Consider the following 25,437-nt stretch of genomic DNA (forward strand, 5'->3'; position numbering starts at 1 on the left):
AGATATTAAAGACAAAGAGACTGACTAGCAGATTGGTAGCAGTCATTTTAAAGGCAAAAAGAAAATCCTGAAGCCAGGAAATAATTTCTTTGAAACACTGATAGAAATAGTCAAAATAACTGTCAATCTAAGAAATGTGTATATAGTAAAACAAGTTTAAAGATCAAAACAAAATGGAAAAAATGAAATCAAAGTGTCTCACCACCAATGGACTTTCACAGAATGAACTTGCAAAAGATATACTTCAGTCATAAAAACAATAATCCCAGAAGGAATGACTTGGATGAATTTAGAAGGGAGAACAATTGGTAAATTCATTGGCAAATCAAAGTAAATATGTCTGTATAAAATAATAAAAATAATATTGACTAAATTCTTGGCAAAAATGGATAAAATAGAAATGAACTACTCTAAAATACAGCAGGAAGCTAGGGGAGAGGGTGATCAGTTAGAATAACTGAAGTTCCTTGTTTATTTCAGGATGAAGTTTAAGATACTGATCAACTTTAGACTTACAGATAAATTTTAACGGCAACAATCAATAAAATAGAAATATACTATAAATTTTCCAAAATCTTTTTGGTAACTCTGGTGGAGAGAATTTAATAAGAGAAAAATCTTGATCAATCCAAAAGTGTCAAGAAAGGAAAGCAAAAGAAACAAACAAGCTGGGGGAAAACAGAGCACATAATAATATGGTGAAAATAAATACAGTGAAAAGAGATTGTCAGATTGTCTTAGAAAAATAGGTAAGTGTTCATTACAAGAGACAAATGTAAAACAATGGATATCAAAAGGCAAATGGTTGAAAGCAAAATATAGAAAAATATCTACAATGTAAAAATAAAACTAGTATAAAAATATGTATGTTTTATATATTTTAATTACAAAATAAGATTCAATTCACCTTGTTTTGTTAACAGGAACTGAAGAAAAAATTGACAAATCTATCATTATTACAGAGACTTCAAAAGGCCTTTTAAATTAATAATACAGTTTAGTAAGAAGTAAGAAAGACTCCGGAAGCTTTGAAAAACAGTACTAACAAGCTTGATTTATGGACAAGTAGAGAACTTTGTACTTACAGAAAACTTATATTCGTCTTCAGTACGTATGAAATATTTTTAGCAATGAGAAACTCATTAGGCCTTAAGAGATATTTTATTTGTCCCTCCCTTTCTATTTAAAGGATATCAGCCTATTGGTTATCTTACCCTGTCTTGATCTGATTTTAATGTTCCTTCCTCTGGTTATCTGTAATAAATGTATGCTCAAAAACTACTTATTTTAAACCATAGAATTTCAAATACCAAATCTTGCTTTTATCAGTACATCTTAACATATATCATTTTCTGGAGGAATGACAAGACATTTTACCTTGAAGTAAACTAATATTTCTTAATGTCTGAGAATGTTCCCAATCTTTCAGTCTGAGATCATTGGTGATGTTATTCAATATTTTCACTTCTCCTTTTATTTCCTGTTCCAAATGCACTTGTTCTTCTTTCATAGACATCATTTCTGCTGATGCATTGTACACACGCTCCTCTAATGTTCTGATTTCCTGTAAAACATAAGTGAGTATCCACAACTTTTGTTATATATGTAATTATCAAATATGTAAGTTCAAGAGGTCTTGGAAGTTCAAGTTTTTAAAAACATACATTACAGGAGTTTTATGGAACAAGAATATGGAAATTAGAAAACAGTTTTAAAATGGTAATTCTTTTGTTGTGAAATATTTCCTTTTTTGACTGAATTGCTAAATTTTTATACCCTGAGCCCCTCACCAAAATCAGTTAAATAAATATAAGATATGCTTCTATTCCTAAATATGTAGATGCCAGATGCTAGAAATAAAATAAAATTAAAACCAATTTTTAATTAAAATTCAGATTTTTAATTTATCTGAAGTGAAATTTCCTTATACTATAGAGTGACAACATATTTCAATTTTGTGAATCCAATAGGTTTATAAACAAAATTGTTTTATAGCAATAACTAAAGTTTAATGTTATAATTGTCAGTGGTAATGAACATTTTTTTTTCTTCTTCTTCTTTTTTTTTGAGACAGAGTCTTACTCTGTTGCCCAAGCTAGAGTGCTGTGGCGTCAGCCTAGCTCACAGCAACCTCATACTCCTGGGCTCAAGCGATCCTCCTGCCTCAGCCTTCTGAGTAGCTGGGATTATAGGCATGCGCCACCATGCCCGGCTAATGTTTTCTATATATTTTTAGTTGTCCAGTTAATTTCTTTCTATTTTTTTAGTAGAGACAGGATCTTGCTCTTGCTCAGGCTTGTCTTGAACTCCTGACCTTGAGTGATCCTTCCGCCTCAGCCTCCCAGAGTGCTAGGATTATAGGCGTGAGCCACTGTGCCTGGCCGGTAATGAACATTAAAGGTAGATTTTCATATTCAATGAAACCTCAAACTAGCATACTAATACTACCTTATTTTCAATTTTTATTGCCTCTGTATTTGAGGCTTAGTGTTTTTTGTTTTCAAATATGAACATATTTTGTGTGTGTTTATACATATGTATGCATATATACATATAGAGTGTGAACAAGAAAGATCATACTGTGTTCTGGAATATGCTTGTATATTTACTCAATGATATACTAAGGATATTTACCTACTAAATTACTTAGAGAATGATTTATTTCCAATAATTTAGTGGAATTGAATTGTATGAATTTTTCATAATTTATTTAAATCCTATTGATAGAGTTTTGAGATATGTACTTTTTTACAACTTTAAACAATGCAGCAATGAACACCATTTTATATATATTTATATATTGTACAAGTGCTTCTATAGGACAGCTTCCTGGAAGTGGATTTGGCCATAGGGATTAAATATTAAAATTTTTGTTCAACCTTGCCACACTGCTTTCCAAATACATGCTAATATTTTTTTCCCTTATGTACTGTGTATTAGTGTCTACTTTTTACACCCAAATACTGGGTACCATTAATATATTTAAGTTTGCAGACTAAGAGTTGATGTAATAAATCATTGTTACTTAACTTGTTTTTTCAATATAATGATGTTAAAGTATCCAGTCATCAAGTTTCTAACAATTAGTATTTTTGTTTCTTTTCTTTTTGAGTCCTTTGCTTGGTTTTTCTCTTTGGGTGTTGGGTTTCCTCTTTTTGATGCATGAAACCTTCTCATCTATTCTGGTAATGATTTTGTCTCTCTGTTCTACTTTAATCCCATCCTCTGTCTTCACGGTATGGTTTATACTTCTAGGTATTTCTGTGATAGATTCTCATTTCCCATTTGCACATGGAAATAAGCTGGTGGTATATTACTCCTTGATGGAGATGTGAAGAGAAAATTACACTCTTTGGGACTGGACTGAACTAGACTAGTTGAGATGAGAGGATTAAGACAGTTAAGCTGTAAGAGCTTTGAAAAGAAATGAACGTGTATCCAGGTTTGCCCCTTCAATGATACTATACTTAAGCAGAAAAGCTTATCAGTTTCCACTGCTTTGTGCCTTCCCTCATCCAAAACCTTGTTCTAGATTAGAGTATCTCTACACTCCACCTCCTCCTTCCCCGACCATTTAGCATTTTCCATACAATTACAATAAAGGTGGAATAGTGAGCATGGATAATTTATAGGACATAGCACTATGATAAATGTACTGGACTTAATTTAGATGGCGACAAATTGCTGCAATTATCAGCTACGTCCAGATAGCCACAGAGCAGAATTTAGATGGCTAGAAAGTGATTTTGCTACCTAGAAACCAGGAATCACCCGTGTTTTTTATACCTAAAGCTGAGGATGACTTATTGTTTCCTTCTTTGAAAACCACACTCACATTTGTCAAATTTCACTTGGAATTATTTTCACTAGGAGGAGGGAAAGTGCATTTGATTTTAAAAAATCCTATAGAGGATTCATGCACATCCACCACGCACTACCACTAGTGGCCCTCTTGGAAATTGCTGTGTAAGTTTGCAGTCATACAGTTCTTCTATGAACAATGGAGATAGTAAATTCCACCCCCATCTCCCATTTAGTGCCAATATTCTTCTTTTTGGTTCAAATTAATGTCTGGCATGTTTTTTATAAGTATTGTGCTAGTATTACTTATAAGCCTTTTCCTCAAGTAGCACTTACAAATTCAGGCATTCAATTAATTGACTAGTTTCTGCATTGGGCTAAAGATGCAAAGATTAATACACTTGTTCAAGCAATGGGGATGAGAGTCACAATGTTGTTTTTCAGTGTGCACATGTATGCACACACACAAACACCCGTATATACCCTGGCACTGACCTATTAAATAGTTTCTAAATTGCTGCAAGTGATTATTGTCTTAAAGAAAAATAAATAGCTTTGAAAATTCCACCATCCCCTTATATCTCCTTTTCTAATGCTGGAATTCCCTTCAAAACGTAAGCGCAATCTATTCAAACTCAAACAGCTCACTGATCACCAGATTTTGATTCTTTCCATTAAGTATCTCTTCAAACAAGTTCAAAATTCCCACCACCTTCCAGATGGTTTCCAGTTTGGTTTTAATTCTTCACTTATGTGCTTACACAGAAGTAGAAAACTTAATGTGGATTTGATTGTATGATGATAATGAGTGTACTTTATTATTCTATGATGATACCATGATGGTAATATGTGTACACTGTTCAAAATTCTTTATATAATAGTTATTTATATACATAACACCTTATGTATACCTCTTGGAAGCGGCAAAATAAATTATTTTAAAATTTATATTTTGTAGAATACCCATGTATAAAATTTATATTTTGTAGAATATCCATATATGTAAGGTTTCCATGTTTTTGATGGTGAAGAAATATTGAACCTGTTGTAAAATTCACAAATACAGAGTGCCTACCTCTCCAGATCTGTTAAGATAATCTAAAAATTATAATTGGTTTAGACAGTCTAATAAGACACCTCAACAGGATTTATAAAATAAAAATACCTTTAGAGTGTCTACATCCACTGGGAAAAAATTTCCCATTTTTCTGGGAGTCTGGAGAAGGCACTAAGTAAATCCATTTGAAATCTGTTGGTAAGATTGCCAGAGAAATCAGGATAAACAGGATGATGTTGAAATAGAGTTTGCAATTTTCGCTTTCCTTGACTGCCTGAGGAGGCAGGATCTGGATGTATTCAATTCCAGCACGTGACCTTCCAATGCAAAAACTCTTACCTTTTGTTGTTTAATCGTATTCTCTTGGATTTTCCCATTCAACGTTTCTATATTGAGCTGCAAATCAAGCAATGTGGTATTCAGACTTATTAAGGACTTGGAGATTTCATCTATTGCATTCCCATGTTCCTGGACTGAGGAAACCAAGGTACTTAGCTGGAGAAGAACGTCACTAAATCTTTGATCAGTTGTCACACTGAAATTTTGGAAACGCTCTGAATCTATGAGATTGGCTTCTGTATCTGAAATATGCTGGATTCTCTTCTCCATGTTGCTCATGTGTTCCATAACAACTTCTTGAAATCTCGTTGCTTCTTCACTGCCATTTCCTTTTTCCGTGAGACTTTGAGATATACCATTTTCATAAACTGAACCAACTGTGCAATTTTTCACTTCCCACTTCAGGAGTTGAGCTGTATATTTAAGTAAAAATAAACCAAGTCATGGCTTGTGTCCTCAAATGCGTACACCATTCCATTCCATATCATTCCATTCCATTCATTTCGTTCCATTCCATTCCAACACTTTGAATGCTAGGCTAAATCAAGTATTTATTTTAAATATACAATGTGTAACCCTCACTGAGTGTATTGCTGAGAAGCATACAGAATCCCTTTCCTGCTTTACAGTAAAATTTATACCAGGATTACATCATGGTTTCTGAATTTCTGCTTATTTGAATCTCTTTGGCCATTGAATTTGGCTTTGCCAGTTAGGGAAAATTCTATAGATTATGAAAGGCATTGTATCTTACTCCACAGGATTGTTGTTAGAATAAAATGAGCTAATGCTTAATCCAGTTTCTGAAGTATGCATGTTGAATATGTTAGTTATAACGATGATGACAAAAATAATATGTAGTAAGATAGTGGTGTCATCCACACTACGGATGAATTATTAGTTTATCTTCTTCATCCTTTCACTTAAGCTACCAGAGAGTTGTCATACAATTCATACAATTGTCATTTATTTCATACAAGCATAATTCGCAGTTGTGAGATCAGGCAATTGGGCAAATAAATACTTTTCACTTTAAAAGTATATTGCTTTTATAAGACTCCTTGTTACCTATTATAAAATATATATTTATAGCTGAAAATTTAGAAAATGTAGATAATAAGAAAAAATAATATATCATGAATCTCACCATCCTGGGTTAAACTCTAACATTTTAGTGTATGTTTCTCAAATCTGATGATGTTTCTGCTATCATATAATTATTTTAAAAGTTTTATTTTATACACAATCTGAAAATTACCTTTTAATCTTATGCTACATCATACTTTTTCATATGATTTAATATTATTATACAAAAATAATCTGATAACTACATTGTGTTCTAAATATTGGTCTACCAGATTTATTTAACAAAGCCCCTATGCTTAGTTTACTTCTGTTTTCAGTAACACATTCAATGTTTTGATGAATAATCTTGTGATTAATTTTTTCCTGAAGAAAAAATTCTATTAAATGGTATTCTGGGAACATACTGAGCTACTGGTACATATTTCCAAATGAGCATATGTTCTCTCAATAAGCCAATTATCCTCCTGAAACAATCGAGAGGAATATGTTTTATAGTTTCAAAAAATAAAAAACATAAACATTAACTTTTCAGATAAAAATAATACATACTAATACACAATGAAGAAAATGTTAAGCATGATTTTATCACTCTTCAGTAATGGTTAAGATTATTGTTTTGCCATATCTCTATATATCTGAATATATTATACCTTTATCAAAATGCATAAGGTTTTCATACTTGATAATTATAGAGCAATAAAAAGAGTAACTTCATATGGTTAAAAAATATGTCTATATATACAGCTATACCTGAATTTTTTAGTTTTCTTAATAAAAGTGATATGGTAATGGTACCAGCTTTATAAAGTTTTGAGGATTAAATGAGATAACACATGAAAACCATTTAGTTTTACCCCTCAGGGTACCTACTCAGGGTGTCTCCTCCATTCACACGTGACCAAGCTGCCTGATTCTAGACTCTAGTTCCACTCCTCAGTTTTACTCTGTGCAAGTTACTTATCTCTCTCTCTTTGCTTAGGTTTTCTCCATTTGTAAAAGTAATAATTACCTCAACAGTGATGCTGAGCATGATGTGGATATAGAAATCACATAGCATACAAATAGGCACATATGAAAACTATTAACTCTAAAGTGCCTTATACATGAAAGATGTTATCTTAGCTGTAGAATCTATTCACTACTTTTACTTAATAGATGATGCTTACTATTGCAGTTATTATTATATTGAGAATAAATATTATATAATATATGCAATTAAATCCCAATTTTAAAAAGCGTATGATATTGTCATTTTTCCTGGTTGCATTCCTGTAATGTTTGCTTATTGAAATAATAAAATGTGTTACAAGATTTTGATGTGGTCTACAACAGAGATTGCATTGAATGTATGTTATTTTATACTTCTTAATTTATCAATAAATTAGACATAAAAGCATATTTCTTTTTTTGTTTCAATTTGGTTTGTTGTACTTTAATCATGTACATTAAATAAGTACATTAAATGAGACAAGTTATAGCATTTCATAGTTACTACTCTAAGTGTAAGATCAAAAATTGATTTTCTTAAGATAGGTTAGCATCCAATAGAAGCAAATTTTAATTGAATCCCTCCACAGTGCATTCAGAAGTCCACAGAAAGAGCATATTTCTTGGTAACATCTCATCACATTTATTAAATTCAGTGTGGGGAGCAAGTTTTGGGTTAATAGCCTCATTCATGCATTCATCAATTCTATGATTTATTTATTAAGCATTTACTACGTTTAAAGCATTGTTTGAGTAACTCCAGGAATGAAAAAATGATTGGGAATGGATTTTGACCTTAGCAGTCAGAAACCCAAATGAACAATTTTACAAATTATTTCAAAATTGTGCCTTAAAAATTTTTCTTTCTTGATTATTATTTCTTTTGAGGTAGCAGTTAAGAATCCAGCTTCTGGAATAGAAATGTCTGGGTTAGAATTCTGGCTCTATCCTTAATAAGCAGTGACATTGAACAAGCTACTCTTCTGTTTTACCGACTGTATAAATGGGATGCTAATAGGCAGTGTTTAAATAATTAAATGAACTCTATGTGAAATGCTTAGACCATTTCCTGGTACATTGGAAGTTTCTGTTTTTGGTAAGTTTCTGGTTTTTGTTATTGTTAATATTCCATTTTTGGTAAATTTCCAGTTTTTTTTATTATTAATATTTTGGATTCAATATCTGTGATTCAAGCACCTATACACCCAATATTGATTAACTAGGGGGAGTTAACATTGTGTGACATAAAAATTTTTCTGGCATTGGATGTTTCCATGAACACAGTAGTGTTCTATGCTTTATTTTACTAGGCATAAGGCTGTAATTACTCAACAATGTAATTTTACCTTCATTAGAAACAAATTTTATTTTGTATGAGTAAAGCAAATTTTTTTCACACTATGTAAAGAAAAGACCTGATTTGACCAAAGTCATGTGATCAACAATTTTTAATTTGACAAGTTAAACATCAGCTGACAGTAAAATCTACATTTTGCTAATAGATTTAAAAACACAATTGCTAGTTTCATCAAACTCTAAATGAAAACTAATTTTTCTTTAAAAATGTTTAACTCTTTATCCTATATCCAAGTAAAGAATACCAGAGTTTCTATTTAAAAGTTCATTTGTTTTTATTGAAGAGATGTCATTTTGTGACTTTTCTATTTCACATATAAAAGGAGACAAATTTTCATGGCCTGTCAACACATAGGAGAGGGTTATACTTGATTCCATGGATCATATTTACTATTTTATGTTGGTAGTATTTATTTCCTACTCCAAATTTACATTGTTGTTAGCTAAATAATTGTTAGTATTTTAGTAACAATTTATATACATGAACCCTAGATTGTATCCTATTGTTCTGACACAATATTATGTTGTTACACTCAGTGTTTCAGCAGCTTCTTTAAGAAAAGGTAGCATATAGAGTAAACTTTATAATTAAGAAAATATCTCTCAATAGCTAACACCCTTCATAGTTAAATAGGATTTTAATGCACAGCAGTTTACTTCACCCATCAATTCACATTCTACCATTTTAGGGCTATATTTTGCCTACATTTATAATTTTTTATGTCAAGTGGAGGTATATATTTTGTGTTTTCCTTTCTTATTGAAAATATTCTGATCTTCAACTTAAAGGTGTACATGGTGTCAATTGTTTATTATGAAGGCATGATAGATATGGTAAGGTCTGTTTCCAAATTCTATTGAATAGAATGTGAACTTGTAAGATGGGAACGTTTTTAGCTTCTTGTCAATCTTCGTAGGTACCTATTGTGATTTTAGTAAACAAATTAGTTCAGATCAACCATTGTCAATTCTAGAACAAATGCGTTGACTTACTGTTTTCTAATAGCCTAGAGATTTTGAACCTGATTAGAATTTTGAATTCTTTTTAGACTTCCGTCTGTATTCTATTACTACATGGGCCTGTGAGAAACTACACTCCCTGGGGTTGCCTCTGCAGGCTGTGGTTTGTACAAAAGTGATGAAATTTACCTAAATTCTAACTAGCTTATAACCAATAATGAAGCATCTTTCAGTTATGCATTTCAAACTACAAACTACAGATAAGCATATACATAAACAACATACAGAAAACTTTGGTCATCAGGAAGTTGATTAACACCAGACACATCAGCTTTTACTTAGATGGCTATAGTTTGGTTGGTTGATTTGGTTGTATGGTTAGAATTTTATTTCTGTTTGTTTTTAATGGCCAAAATAGGAGTTAATTTTTACCTGTGGAAAATCTTTTTCTGTGGTGACTTTGTTTTGTTTGTTTGCTTGTTTTTATTGGCCAACCATATTTTTTGTATAAAAACTCAATTACTTTGGGAGACAGTGAACCACAGAGGTTAGGATTTAGAAGTCACAGATGGGAACTCCAGCTCCATTACTGGGCAGTCTCCAATTTCTTGTGTGGACAATGAGGATAATTATAGTGTTTGTTCAGAGAGTAATCGTAAGGGTGTATTAAGATAATTATTGAAATCTTATAGTCTGGTGCCTGAACATTGTAAATGCTCAAAAATGACAGGTACTCTTATAATTGTTGTTGTCTTTATTACCATTCCTTTCTTAGTCGGATTTTGGCCCTCCCTTGGAATATTCCCTTAGACTGTCTCTTAGCAGAGGAAGTTTATCTTATTCTTCTTTGCATTATATGTCTGTTTTTCTAATTTAAAAAACTCTATTAGTTTCTAATCAACTTTGCAGAATCTATTTTTTAATTTAATAAATTTATATTACACTTTGTAATAGAAAGTTTTCTTTATTAATCTACCATATATAAAAGATTCCATGCTTTTTTTTCACTTTTGCAATAAATAATTCATGGGGTGAATTGCTAAGTTTCAAAACGCTAGAATACTTTACCTGCCACTATTCCAATGATAGGTATGAGAACTGCAAACACAAGGAGATAAAGGACAATCAGTGCAGCTTTGAAGGACTTCAATTTCTCTTGAAGGGTAGGGCCATTTTTAGGATCTAAAAAAGCAAAAGCCCGGCCTACTATTAGAAAACTTACTCTTCTTATTTAAATTTTTTTGTAATCTCTAATTATACTGTTACTACCAAACCTATTAGAATAAAAAGGGGACAAAAAAAATATATAGGTTCTCATTTATCCAGTAGGAAGCAAAGGGAAAGTTACAGGAAAAGCCAATACGGGTCTGACTACGGACATTTGATTTACTTATCCATTCACTAAACATCCATGAGAAAGGTACTATCCTCTACAAAATTGTGCTTGTCTCATTTTGGGGGGTCAATTGGTAATTTTAATATTGATACTGACATATGCAAATATAAATTTTATTTTTCTATGTATTTTACATGAGAATATATTATGAGTGAAAGTAAAATTTCTCAGGTAATTGTATAATGTTCATATTTTTAAATCAGGTAAGAAATATTTATTTTCAATAACTATTATGCAAAAATATTGTTCTTTTCCAAGTCCATCTCAGTAATTTTGCATTTGGATATCTCTTATGATTTGAACACGGTGTGAAAAAAACATACCAAAAATTGATTCACATTTTCACTAAATTTTAAAATGGATCAATGAAGCCCATCCTCTGGGTGTTTCACAACACTAATAACAATAACCTTTTAGTCTTATGCATTTCTATAGAACAGTGATTCATATAATGGGATGCTAGTTGTAGAGATATATCAATGCAGGCAGGAAATGTAGTAGATGAGGAAGGACTTTCTCTGATTCGGTGACTCAAACTTTAAAACTTAAAAGTCCATTAAAAATTTCTTTTCTATGGCCATTGCTTTCATTGCTCAATAAAAAAGAAGTAAATTTTGCTTTCCGGTTGCAAACTCCTAAATTAAAAACAAAATTTACACCATTTTCCAATAATGTTCTTGATTAAAAGGAAAAGAAGAGAAAATGTTTAAAATGTAAAGAAAAGGAAAGGAAAAGAAAGAAAAGGAAAGAAAAGATGAAAGGAAAAAGAAAAAGAACATCCTATAATACAACTAAGATAGGATATTCTATCATCAGGTTGACTAAGTCAAAAAACTATGACTCATCTTCTCCCTCATTCTAATTTATAATAATGAATTTTTTGTATTTTATCTTTTAAATAAATTTCAAATGTTCTCATTGCTTTCAAATGTTTCTGTTGCCTTTTGTTTGCTCCCAATGCCTTGGTCCTCCTTCCTCAATCTCTTACCATTTCTGTTTCAGCTTTAACTATTATCTCTTTTATGTGGGTCTCACTGATGGTACATGGCCCCATCCCTCCTTTGCAGAGTACATGAGATCCACCATGCCCTGGGGTTGAGATCTATATCCAGGTTTTCCTATGCAAGAACTCATGTAGGACCCTTCAATTTTGTGTACGCTGTTTGTTCTAACTGAAATATCTTTCTGACTCCTTTCTCTCCACCCATCCCCTCGGTGATGTGTATATCTACTTCAAGGTTTTAGCAGAATCACAAGCATTTGTGTCCTGCCACCTTAAATGAGCCTGTTTGGATACTGCTGAGTATGGTTTCATTTGAGCTCTTGTTGTAACCTACACAAACATCTGTTCCAGCAGGTATGGATTGAATTATGTGCCCTAACAAGATATGGTGAAGTTCTAACCTCAGATACCTGTGAAGGTGACCTTATTTGGAAATAGGATCTTTGCACACGTAATCAAGTTAAAATGAGGTTATACTGGATGAGGGTGACCCTAATCCAGTAACTGGCATCCTTATAAGAGAAAAGAACACATAGTTACAAAGAGAAGAAGACCATATGAAAAAGATGGCAGAGGTTACAGAGATGCAGCTACAAGCCCAGAAACATTAAGAATTACCAGGAGTCACTAGAAGCTGGGAAGATACATGAAAGGATTTTTTTCTAGAGCCCTGAAAAGGGCACATGTCCCTCCTGACACCTTGATTTCAGACAGTGAGACTTCAGAACTGTTAGAGAATACATTGTTGTTGTTTTAAGCTACCCAACTTGTGATAATGTGTTACAACATCCGTAGAAAACTAACAGAGGCACCTACTGCCCATGATTTTCAATTATTAGTTCATAGGCTAAGATCATAGTTATCTCCAGGACCTGTGGCTGGGAAATCAGAGGACCAAATCAATACTGTAGGCTTAGTTAATTTCATGCAATTTAAGCTTATTTTCTATTCTGTCTCAAGAGAGAAGTAGACCTATTTATCAGATAAGTTTTATTTTAACATCCATACACATTTAAGGTAAGTCTCACGACTATAATACATATATTGCCAATAACTCTAAGAAGAATCTCCATGGGCACCCTGTCCTCCTTCTACTTACTCAGAGGAAGCAAAGCTGTCATTGAGTGAGCATCAAATTTCACAGATTCCGAGCAGCTGTCGTTGTCTTCCTGTTGATCCATAGTTCTGTCAAGCACATGGAAAAACATATTAATTCCATATGGAATGGCCAGGGCCCTTTGGAATAATGTTTCAAATTGAAATTTATAAATGAAAGTTAATTTGAAAAAAGAAACAAGTATAATTAAACTTACATATCTGCCATATAGAGCAACATACTAAACTTACCTATAGGTTTTAAATTTTAATATCAAAACACAAATTTATGTGGAACCTACTCATGGATCTTTCTAGGTACAAATGTATATCTGTGTTTGTAGATGTGTATTTTTTTTTTTGAATGTGGGAAGACAGCTAAAAAAGAAAATATTGTGCAACTGACAGAAAATAACTATTTCACTGAAAAGACAAAAAGTAATTTCCCTAGAACAAATAGTTTTGCACATTTGAAATAAATATTTCCTGTGATCTTTTCTCATGGTTTTGGATTGAATATTTTAAACATAGCTTCATGAGCCAGTTTTTCCTTGCCAAAACACCTGTTTATCACTTTGGAAAGATAAAAAATGTCTAGTCTAGTCACTACATCAGGAAGGAAAAGTTTTCTTCTTCTTCTTCTCTCTCTCTCTTCAATTGTCTCTCTCTTTCCAGGGCTTTTCTCATTCTCATTATACACTGGCAGCAACACAAATATGTCCTTGTACCTTTTTAAGCACAATTTATAATATATGACTTAATCTTTGCTTATGTCTCTATAACATGCATCAGAATCATTTGAAAGGCTTGATCAAAAGAGATGGATGGGCCTCACCCCAAGAGTTTCTGATATTTGAGATGGAGGTCAAGAATTTGCAATTCCAACAAGTTCTCAAGAGATGAGGCATCTGGTCTGAGGACTATATCTTAAGAATATTTTCTATAAAAAGAAATGACATGATTTTTTTTGCTGGACACAGTTCAGTCCATTTGATTGATAAATTTAGCATGAAGCCAGCATGTTCTGATCATTTCTTATTTTCTCTAATGCTGAGTTATGGATTTAGCACAGCAGGGTTTTAACTGAGTGCACTGGTAGCTCCAGGACACCAAACTCAAGTTCCGCCCAGGAAATGAAGAGCAATCACTCTCATGCAAACGTGTTCATTCTGCTTTGGGGAGAAGCAATGATATGTAAGGCTCAATGGCATGTGACTGAACTTTTGCCAATATGTTTTTTAAAATATTACTAAGGAGAGTCTTTTTGGCAGTTTGCAATGCCAATCTTTGTACATGCATCATTTCTGAGAATTGGCTTCCGTGAATCTTATGTCGATCTGTCCAAAGACTGTTTTCTTTAAAGGATTTGACCGTTGTGGAGGAAGGAAATGAAGTGAGATAGGTACAGGACCTAAATCTTCTGTTTTCTCAGGTAGAGGCAAACCATAAAAAATAAACCATTATCTGAGAAAATTGACTATTGTAAGAAGCCAAATTGGATCATTCAGATCTAGACTCTCCTTCCATTTCTTCCCCTTTAATTTTCTCTATTTTTAGATTTGTATAACAGTTTTACTCACCAAGCAAAATAAATGAAAAAACAAGCAAATAATTCAAAGAACTGAGATGACAATAAAACTTAGGCTAAATTCATCTTAAAACTATAGTGTAAAGTAATTGGGACTATGTAGTAAAGCTTTTTAGCTTTAAATTCAGTTTGTAAAAGATGAGCCCATGGAGAATGTGTTCATATAGACCCGGTATGTTCAGTCATGTGTCACTTAATGACAGGGATATGTTCTGAGAACTGCATCATTTCATTATTTTGCAAACATCATAGAGTGCATTTACGCAAATCTAGACGCCTACGGCATACCTAGGCTGTATGGTATAGCCTATTGCTCCTAGGCTACAAACGTATACAGCATGTTACTGTACAGAATATACCGCAACACAATGGTAAGTATTTGTGTATTTAAACGTATCTAAACATAGAAAAGGTATGGTAAAAAGTATGGTATAAAAGATTAAAAAATGGTACATCTGTATAGGGCACTTCCCAGGCATGAAGCTTGCAGGGCTAGAAGTTGCTCTGGCTGAGTCAGTGAGTGAATGTTGAGTGAACGTCAAGGCCTAGGACATCACTGTACACTACTGTAGACGTTATAAACACTGTACACTTAGGCTACACTAAATTTATTTTAAAAACCTAGTTTTGTTTCTCTTTTAAAAAATATATATGTATATATTTTATTTCAGAGTATTACAAGGGTACAAATGCTTTGGTTACATAAATTACCTTTGTACCACCCAAGTCAGAGCTACAAGTATGTCCATTCCCCAGACAGCATCTCTTAGGTATGAATTTGCCCATCCCCTAGTTTTCTTTCTTCAACAAAAAATTAGCCTTAGTTTACTGTAACTTTTTTACTTTGTAAACTTTTAAAAAAGTTTTGACTTTTATAATAACACTTAGGTTAAACAGCAAATTATACAGCTATACAAAAATATTTTCTCTTTTTGTATCTTTATTCTATAAAATTTTTAATTTTTTGTTTTATAAACTTTTTTTTTGTTAAAAATGAAGATGCAAACACACACATTAGCCTTAGCAAACACAGGGTCAGGATCATCAATAAAACTGTCTGCTAACTCCACATCTTCTCCCACTGGAAGGTCTTCAGGGGCAATAAAACACATGGAGCTGTCACCCCCTGTGATAACAATACTGTCTTAAGGAACACCTCCTAAAAAACTTGCCTGAGGCTGGTTTATAGTTAACTTTTTTTTAATAAGTACAAGGAGTACATGCTACAAAAAATATATAGTATAGTAAATACATAACAACAATAACATAGTCCTTTATTATCATTATCAAGTATTATGTACTGTCCATAATTGTATGTTCTAGACTGCCATATGAGTAGCAGAGCAATAGGTTTATATAATACCAGCATTACCAAAAACGAGTAATGCGATGTACTATGATCTTACAAGAGCTACAATGTCACTGGGCCGTAGGAATTTTTCAGCTCCATTATAATATTATGGGATCACTGTTGTATGTGCAGTCTGCTGTTAAGGGGAAATATCTTTATGCAGTGCATGACTGGAACTAGAAATCTTTTTCTTTCTGGTGGCCTAATGGTCCCTTCTCCATATGTTTGACTATGACTTTGGTCCTCATATTTGAGATATTATGACTCCATTTTCATGTAAATGCAAAGACAACATCTCAGATTACTCTCTCTACTGGGTAGAAATGTTTATGCAAAAAAGTGAAACCTTTTGAATCTGATAAATATCTCTAGACTAAATTATGAGGGGGCAGGGACCATGCCTGTTTTTGTTCACATAATATCACTAGAGTCTAAAGCAACCTAGAACACAGAATATACTTAATAAATATTTGTTGAATGAATAATCACATTTGGTTTTTGTAAGACATTAGTCTCCTATATTAGTTTTGTTTTTGTTTTTTACGTAAGATGAATGTTTGGAGAATAGTCCAAAAGGTATGCTGATTCTGATAGAGAAATTCTTAGAAAAATAAGTTTTATCCATAATTCAGATTTCTTCTTTGCCATTCTACATTCTTATTCTTTTAATAGCTTCTTTGGACCTGAACCAAATCTTAGGCCTGGGTGACTGTTTATGCTGTTGAGACATAGAAACACTCTAGCGTGTTTCTAATCTGCATTTGTTTTCATTTTGTTGGGCCCACTTGGCAACCAGTTTTGGCTACATCCCATTGCAGTTGTCAAGGAAACATTACTAGACTTTTGATTAGGACAATACTTTTTTCATCTGGGATGTCTTGGTGGTGTTGAACATTTAACAACCCAGGTTGTCACCCTCTAAATGTCAATAGTGTCTCTTAATTATCATATCACTCCTCCTCCTGCAAACCTCACTATCCAAAACCCCATCCCCATATATTTTCAAACACCCAGCCCTCTTTGAGGTCCACTGTTCAACATGGTTCTGAAATGTGGTTGGAGAAACAGAAACTATCACTCTCTGTGTGCTATTTGCCTTGAGCCATCTGAATGACAACATGCTTTTAATGAACATTTGTTTTCATGGAAAAAAAAATATCTTCATGAGCTTCAGCAACAATGCAGATTTCTCAAATTGTTTGAGGAAATATCTCTCAAATCACTCCCTGTGTTTTTAGCCCTTTAAATATATATGTTATAAGTCTCTATTAAGGTCTACATGAATGCTTCTTACAACAAAACTTAAGCATTTTATTATCTTATAGAGAAGAGAAAATGACGATTCCAGAATGGTAATCCAATGATCTAATCTTGGCCTCAATAAAGCACTATAAATGTTATTTTTATTCACATACTCGCTCGGTCATTATATCAAGTCATTTTATTGAGTTATTATATCAAGCACTGTGCAAGTTACCAGGATGTCAAGATCAATGTGTATGGAATATTCTCAACCACCAAACCACCAAAGATCTTATCCACTAATACATAAGTCTGACAGCTTTATAAATAATTAACTGAGAGTGTGACATCTGTATATATACATATATATATATAAATTTACAGGCATAGTACAAAAGAGAGTGATTAACTCTTTTGGGAAAGTGGGTAGTCAAGGCAGGAACACAAAGAAGATGACACTTTATCAGGGCTTTGAGCAGAGGGCACAATGGTGTGCACTTATAGTCCCAGCTACTTGGGAAGCTGAGGTGGGAGGATCACTTGAGCCCCAGGAGTTGGAGACCAGCCTGGGCAACATAGCAAGACCCATCTCAAAAAAAAAAAAAAAGAAAGAAAGAAAGAAAGAAAAAATAAAAAGAAAAAGAAAAGAGCAGAAATTTGGAGTAAGAGGATTATTCCATGATGGAAAATACCATGTTAAAAGGCAAGAAACTTAGACTGGATCACCATCATGGAAACAGGAGCTCTGGGCAAAGGACACAGCAAAGGAGGCTGGAGTGACATATAGCTGGTAGCATCATATTCATCAATTTCTTCTTTCATTTTTCTGATGGATAAACCTGATCTGGCTTTCACAACCTATTCAAAATACAATACTGAAGTCTTTATCTATACAAATCAGTAAAGAATTATTCTTTGCTTTAGCAGTAGCAACCTGGATTAATATTATCAGTGACACAATACCTATTGTTTATTAAACATTTTGCTTTTCTCCCTTTCACCCTGAAATAGAGATGAGGCTCAGTCTTGTTTTTGTTTAACCCTCTAATCCTTGATCTGTGTTTATTTAGCTTATAGGGGTGATAATAAATAGTCTGTAGATTACTATATTTTAAACCCTTGTTTCTTTGGGCAGATGTATCTAAACTTTGAAAAAGAAAACCCTCTAGTAAATGTCTACAAGTGGCTTAGTCTAACTGACCATATCTGGTCTATATGACTTCGCTGACAGGTGTAGGGGGCTGGAAGGCAGATGACAACTAAAATATACTGAATCGAATGATGAATGAAAAATATTGCCCTCTAGCTACACAGGCACACCATGGGAAGTTCTGTTTGCTTTCTGGGGCAATGTACAGCAGGGGGTAGTTAATCCTGAAGTGCATGAGATATTGATATATTTTTTTCCAGGAACAAAAAATATTAGGTTAATCATACATAGTGCTGTCATATGATGGCTGGCATTTTCTGTTGTTACTGTCTTTTTTCTTAGTCTTCATTCTTCCTCTGGGAATCCCATCTACTTCCATGGCTTGAACTACCTGTTGGCTGACCAAACTGATATATACCACTCAGATCTCAGACACAAAATTAGTTTGTGGTTTTTTTTTTAAATAATACAGCTAGCTCCAATGGTGCATTTTCTACATCAACCTAATTTTTCTTTTTCCAGGATTTTCAATGTTGTTAGATCATCCATTTATAGCAGGTATTTATTATTGTAATAATTTGTTATTATCATCTACTTATTGCATAGGAGAATACATAATATAGTCAGGTATATGCTAATAAGGCACAGTTACACAAACCAGAAGCCAGGCCTTTATTCTAGACTACATTCACCTATAAGACCTATATCCAATGGCAGCACAAATCCTGACTTTCTTGAATCCATTTGTTTCAGTCTATCCCAATTTTTGGATTTCAGCTCATTTTTACCTACCCCAGCCAAGCATCTACAGTAGTACCAATGGGGTAAGCAATTAAGGAGTAAATCCAAGGATGTTAAGAAAGAAGAGGCAATTAAAAGAACGAATGAAAACATAGCACTTTCACAAAGAGTAGGAGAAAAAAAAAAATCAAACAGTGGAAAATATTTTTTCAGGGGAAAAAAAAAAGACAAAGGACATAAACTTGAAAACGAACATATTTATTGGGCGAGCAAAAGAAGAAGACCCAGTACAAAAAACAAGGAAGAACTCTGTTAACACTGCGGGAGAAAAACAAGAAGTGGTCATGGAAAAGAAAAAAGAATTTGTACACACGCAAGGACAGTCATAACCTGGGACACAGAATTTGAGCTGTTTTTCTTATGTGGTAGAATCAGAAGCGTGTTCTTGAGAGATCAACAAACAGGTAGTCAATGTATAAAAATGAAAGACCCTGAGTGTATACCTGAAATCTGGTCATGTTCATGCTTTTCTGTTGAGAAGAGAGGTACTGATGATTGCACTGAGATAGTACATTGAGGGGGCTCTATTTGTTCCTATCTATTCCTCCTCATCTCCCCAACCTCTCAACACGGGAGTGAGCCAGGGCTCAGCCCTCATCCTCATTTTTCTCTTTCTATATTCACTCTTTTGGTGATCTCACTAGTTTTATTGCTTTAAATACATCAGCCTAAAAGGCTGATGACTCTCGCATCTTTATTTCTCGCCCAGACCTCTTCTCTCAACTCAAGCCCATACATGCAACTGCCTGACAACATCTCTACTTAGGTTTCTAATATGGCCCAAGGCAGGGGGTCTTCATTTTTCCCCAACTTTTCTCATCTTCCACATATAATCCCCTATGAGATCCTGTTGGTTTGTTCTCAAACCCTATGCAGAAGTGACAACTTCCCATCACCTTCCCTGGGACTGTCTTGTCTAATCCCATCACCTTTCTCACCTTGATTATATTAATTGCTCCCTACCTATCCCTGCCAACTTCACTCTTATCCCCTCCATTTCATTCTCCACACAGCTTCCACAGGGATCCTCTTAAAAAGTAAGTGAGGTCATGTCACTTCCCTGTTTGAAACCCCTAAGTGACTTCCCATCTCACGTAGTTTCTCACTAAAATCTCATGCTCAAGAAAGGAGACCTTTCCTGAGTATCAGATTTCAACTGACAACCTGCCTCTTTGACTTCCTGTTCCCATTCCTGGCTTGATTTTTTTCCCCCTGAAAACATATCACCTTCTAACACAAAATCCACTCTCCTTATTGATCTTTTCAATTGTCTGTCTTCTTTCACACTGGTTAGATCCATGATATGGAGTTTTTACCTCTTTGGTTCAGCGACTAGAGAGTTCCTGAAGTTGTTCATTACACACATAATACAGTATTTAAAATTACATAAATAAAGGAAAGGCAAAATATTTTTTCAAGCTGACTGGATTTTATATCTTGGGTTATGCCTCAAGAAAAGTTTGTATTTCATGAACGTGGGAATTTAAAAAATTCTGTTACACATTGGAAACTAAAATGTTTCTCTCTGTTTGTAACTAGCAAAGTGAAACAAAAAATATTACCCTCAATTCCTCCACTTTGCCTCAGAGGCATTTATTATTAGAATTTCCAAATTTTTTCAGCTCTTTACTCTGGTTATAATCACCGTAATTATTTAGCAATGTTAGTGTATCTGCACAGGTCAGGCTTTGGTAACAGCCAGTGAACAATTTACATCATTTAAGTGTGCCTTTAAATATCAGTTTCAAAGTTAGGAGAAAAAGTAACTTCATACAAAGTTACTTTTCCTACCAAATGTCAATGTACTATTAAAGGATTGTGAAATCTTTTGTGTTTGTATAATCTATTAAAGGCACGTTCTCATGAGAAGTGAAACACATTTCTGTAATATCAGCTTTTTATATAGTGGGTGAAAAGTTTACAGAAGCTACAATAAGAAAATAATGATAAAAGATTATTTTAAGGTTGACTTGTTTGCAACCATACTCTTTTTGTTTCTATTATAAAAACATTGTAACAATATTAAAGGTAATTTAGGGAAAAAAACTCTGTCATCCTATCACTCTAAAATAGGGAAAAAATACTTTATTTTTCCTATGAAACTTGAGTTTTTGTACATAGGTACCCAGGTTGCATAATTGATTTAATTGTGTGCCTATCATTTGGTCTTAACACATTTCCCTTAAAATCATCTCAGTATTTTTTTTACTTCAAATGATTTTTTAAAATTTAAAATGATGAGCTATATAATAATTCATCAAGTATATGTTTGTTATTTATATAGCCATTTTCTTATAATAGAATTTTTTCTTTTTCATTTCTCCTCTCTTTTTTTGGAGGGCAATGATTCACTAATATAAATAATGATGTTAGAAATATTTTCATAATTTAGCTTTACTCTTTTGAAACATTTCTTTAGGATTATTCACCATATATTGAACTACCAGGTGAAAGGAAAGCTATTTGGAACTTCTTGGTATCTACTGCCTTAGTGCTTTTTTGAAAGATCACACACATTTGTAAATACTCCAGTCATATATGCATATGGCGATTTTGAACCAAATTCACCACCATTGGGTAATAAAGTTTATTTTAGAATTTTTTTAGATTTTGATAAGAGTTAAATGATACCTCAAGGTGGCTTTCATTTTCATTTTTTTATTATTAATGTAGAAGAGGTATTTCCATGTAATTTTTTGCCATTTATTTTTCTTCTTGGGTTATTGTCTATTCATATTCATTGCTTATAAATCTCCAGGGTGGCTTTCTTTTGTGTGTGTGTGTGTGTGTGTGTGTGTGTGTGTGTATGTGTGTGTGTGAATAAACCCTTTATACATAATATATATTATTTACCATCCATCTGTTCATATTTGATGTATATTCTTTCTTCTAAGACTGCCCCCTACTTAAATTTGTCATCATATTCTTACAGTCAATCTCATCTTTAAGATTTGGAGTAGGTAATAACCTTGTAATATTCTTCAATATTTGAAAATGAACACTCTGATTTTTGTAAGAACAGTTGCAAATGTACAGAAAATGAAAATTAACATGATTTGTGAAACCAGTAGCTCTGTGCTTAAGAATCTGTCCGTCAGAAGGATTCTTGTAAGAAACAGGGACATCCATGTTGTGCCTGATATCACTGACACTCAGCCTTGGTAGCAGATAAGAAAGAGATCAATTGCTGAATTTGAAATCTGGATTTGAATAGTAGCTATGCCATTATCAGGGGCAAATATTGTAACTTCTTTGAAGTGCAGTTTCTTTATATCTCAAATATGATTACAATATAAATTCAAATAAGTATTGTGAGGATTAAAAATAATTTTTTGTAAAATTCCCAATACACAAGAAAACCATCAATAAATGTTTTTTATTTTAAAATGCCAATTTTTAAAAAATATGCATTTTTCTTATTTTACCCTCACAGCAGGACCATGAGGGATACAGTAGTATTTTCTCCATTGTACAGCTTAGGAAACCAAGACTTAAAATATCTAAACACCTAGTCAGTGTTACATAGCAAGGGAGGAGGGCAGCAGGGATTTGAACACAGGCAGACAGTGTCCTTCCAGAATATCGGCTCCTAACTAGCGCATAAAATTCCTAATCTCTATATAAAATATTCATAATCTTATTTCTATGACTTTTTTTTTATCATGATTTTCTCATGGCCAATGAGAATGCCAAGCCCCCATGCTATGCTATATAAATCCTACCCATTCTTCAAGGTCAACCTCACTTCTAGCATCTCCTATGAAGATTTTTTTGGATAATCATTTCTCCCATTGTAGTAATTTTGGCCTTTCTTGTATTTCCATAGTAGTTATCTACAGCACTTTCAGGGTACTTAAGATGCTCAAATTACATTATGCCTATTTAGGTATATGCTTTCGATCATGACCTTCCGGAAGACAGTAAATGTATTTTATTCTTTGTATTCCTTCCCCACACATAGTTCAATGAAGCACATATAGTTGCTACCCAGCCAATATTTACTATATGAGCAAGTAAAGATAATAAAAGGCATTAGGTTAAAGCCAAAAATGTTACTGAAAAGTAACGAAAACAAAATAACCAAAATATGTTAAATTATACTTTGAATAAAGCCAATATTTTTAACAAAAGATGCATAATTATATGACAGAATTTCCTATTAGTTTAAACTACAAAGTATTTCATGTATTTTCTGTGTTTATGCATATACATAACATTTTTCACTCATGGAAAACTTAGCCAAAATCCCTAATTTTTATAGTTGAAAACAACCAAACCAAATAATTGATGTTTGAATAAAATATGCTACTAGAAATTATTGATTATATACATATATATATCTCACATATCACATACACACAGAGTAGACACATATAATCATTAGAAGCAATTTTGGAACAAAAACATTCAAAGTAACCTTTTTTTTACCTTTGGTCCTAAAGAAGGCAGCACTGATTTATATCCACTTCCCTCCTTTACAAATGAAACCTAAAACCTTTATCTCATAGTATTTCAGCGTCTACCACATGAAGAAAGGAAATGACACATTTGTGTGTTGAAAACCTTTCTTAGCAATGTGTTTCAATACCATGCTCATCAACGCAGAGGCTTGCAAAATCTAAATCTGTTGGATAATTCATTCCTCTTCCTATCTAGGCCACTAAAAAAGAAAAGGAGAAGTGAAAAGGAAAAGAAACAAGGGTTGTTGAAACAAGGCACAGAATTTATGGCAGATTGATCTTTTCTTTTTTGGGACTTATGTATGCCTTGTCTAACATTCATTAATTCCCATTATCTCTTCTTTCGTATTATATAATGTTGGGGGAAAACTCCATGTTCAGTGATTTGTATTTCTTCATCATTTTCCCTTATACCTTTATCTGTAGCCTCAAACACAAAACACACAAGGAAAGGATATAATGTCTAGTTAGTAAAAGTAATGATCTAATAATGCACACGTCAGGTCTCTACTGATATTAGCATTATTTGTCTTTTGGGCACCTAAGAAGTTGTTTATCTCCCCAGAAAGTGTAGTGGAGGGAAGGAGTCTCAGGCATGGGGTCAAAGGAACAATGACTCACATAAAAAAAAAATTCAACATTACATTAATGAGCTAACATTAATGTAACAACTGATACTTCTGGGAGAAGGTGTTTAGTTTATATCCCATAGGTGCTTTTTGGTGCTGTAAATAGAAAGGGTCATAGTTCCTACCAAAAGCTGGCCAAAATTGCCACATGCACCATCTCTTAGAAGACAATAGGCCTAGAAGAAAGAATGCAGAATGGTGCACTGTGTCTGAGAGAGACAAGGTAACCAAGTAACCGTATCTCACAGCCCTTCTTAAGGTAACCACTAAAAAGGCTACTATGATAGTAATAGTAATGCAAGCCGCACACATTCTAACTACGCAGCTTTAAAACAAAGAATTACAAGTTGATGCAGGCTGGACCAACATGAAGGCTACTGGCCATTTCTTAGCTACAGTAGTTTAAGTGGTTTTGAATGTCCTCAAGTTCTTAGTGAAGAAGAACTGGAGACTAAGAACAGAACTCACCCCATTTCCTTTAGAATTACTTGTATCTACATGTCATTTTAGAATACGATCTTTTTGGGGTTTTTACAAAATCTGGCATTTAAGAATCCCTTCATATATTGTTAAATTCGGATACTCCTGTCAAAACTATGTGATTAGAAAAGTCAGACTCTAGGAATAACAAGCTAAGATACTAACTTTCCAAAATTCTATCCTAATGAATTTTCTTTTTGTCATTGTGAGCTCTCTTTCTAGTATGTCTCTATAATATTGTTCTGTGTATATCTGTACTTCCACTATGCTAACCACTTCCCTTCTTGGTGACTGCCACATTCTTCATCTAATCTAATATATACTATATATATTTATCATATACATACCATACATGTATGGTTTTATATGTATGAAAATGCATTGTACAATATGACATTACCTATTAGGCCTTACTCTGTGTAAGAGCACCTTACCAAGGAACCACACGGAAAATGTTTAGTTCAAGCCAACGATTAATTGAAAGAACAGAAGGAAAGTCTAAGGGATTGGGGCTTTACAGTTGTCATTTCATTTATTTCACAGCAGCTTTCCCAGGTCATTTTCCTGATTAAGCAATTACTTCTTAGAAATATTAAGTAAATTTCTCAAAATCACAGAGTTATGAGTCATCAGAGATGTTATGCAAACTCATTCTG

The 25,437-nt window shown here is 33.2% G+C and overlaps 1 protein-coding gene across 3 annotated transcripts in view; it reads right to left on the bottom strand.

The window, feature by feature from the left end:
- MSR1 (macrophage scavenger receptor 1) overlaps nucleotides 1-23,844 on the bottom strand; it is a 63,113-nt gene extending 39,269 nt beyond the window's left edge. For 2 of the 3 annotated variants that reach the window (XM_045535300.1, XM_045535302.1), the window contains exons 1-5: nucleotides 23,641-23,844; nucleotides 13,085-13,170; nucleotides 10,655-10,768; nucleotides 5,198-5,610; nucleotides 1,378-1,564 (exon numbers count right to left, since the gene is read on the bottom strand). In XM_045535300.1, the coding sequence (XP_045391256.1) occupies nucleotides 1,378-1,564; nucleotides 5,198-5,610; nucleotides 10,655-10,768; nucleotides 13,085-13,166 (796 nt within the window). In that variant the 5' untranslated portion in view covers nucleotides 13,167-13,170; nucleotides 23,641-23,844. The remainder of the gene's footprint in view (nucleotides 1-1,377; nucleotides 1,565-5,197; nucleotides 5,611-10,654; nucleotides 10,769-13,084; nucleotides 13,171-23,640) is intronic. The other variant, XM_045535301.1, reaches the window with a different exon arrangement.
- Nucleotides 23,845-25,437: the final 1,593 nt, after the last annotated feature.

This window comes from Lemur catta, chromosome 22, assembly GCF_020740605.2.
Source record: "Lemur catta isolate mLemCat1 chromosome 22, mLemCat1.pri, whole genome shotgun sequence".
NCBI classification, from domain to species: domain Eukaryota; kingdom Metazoa; phylum Chordata; class Mammalia; order Primates; family Lemuridae; genus Lemur; species Lemur catta.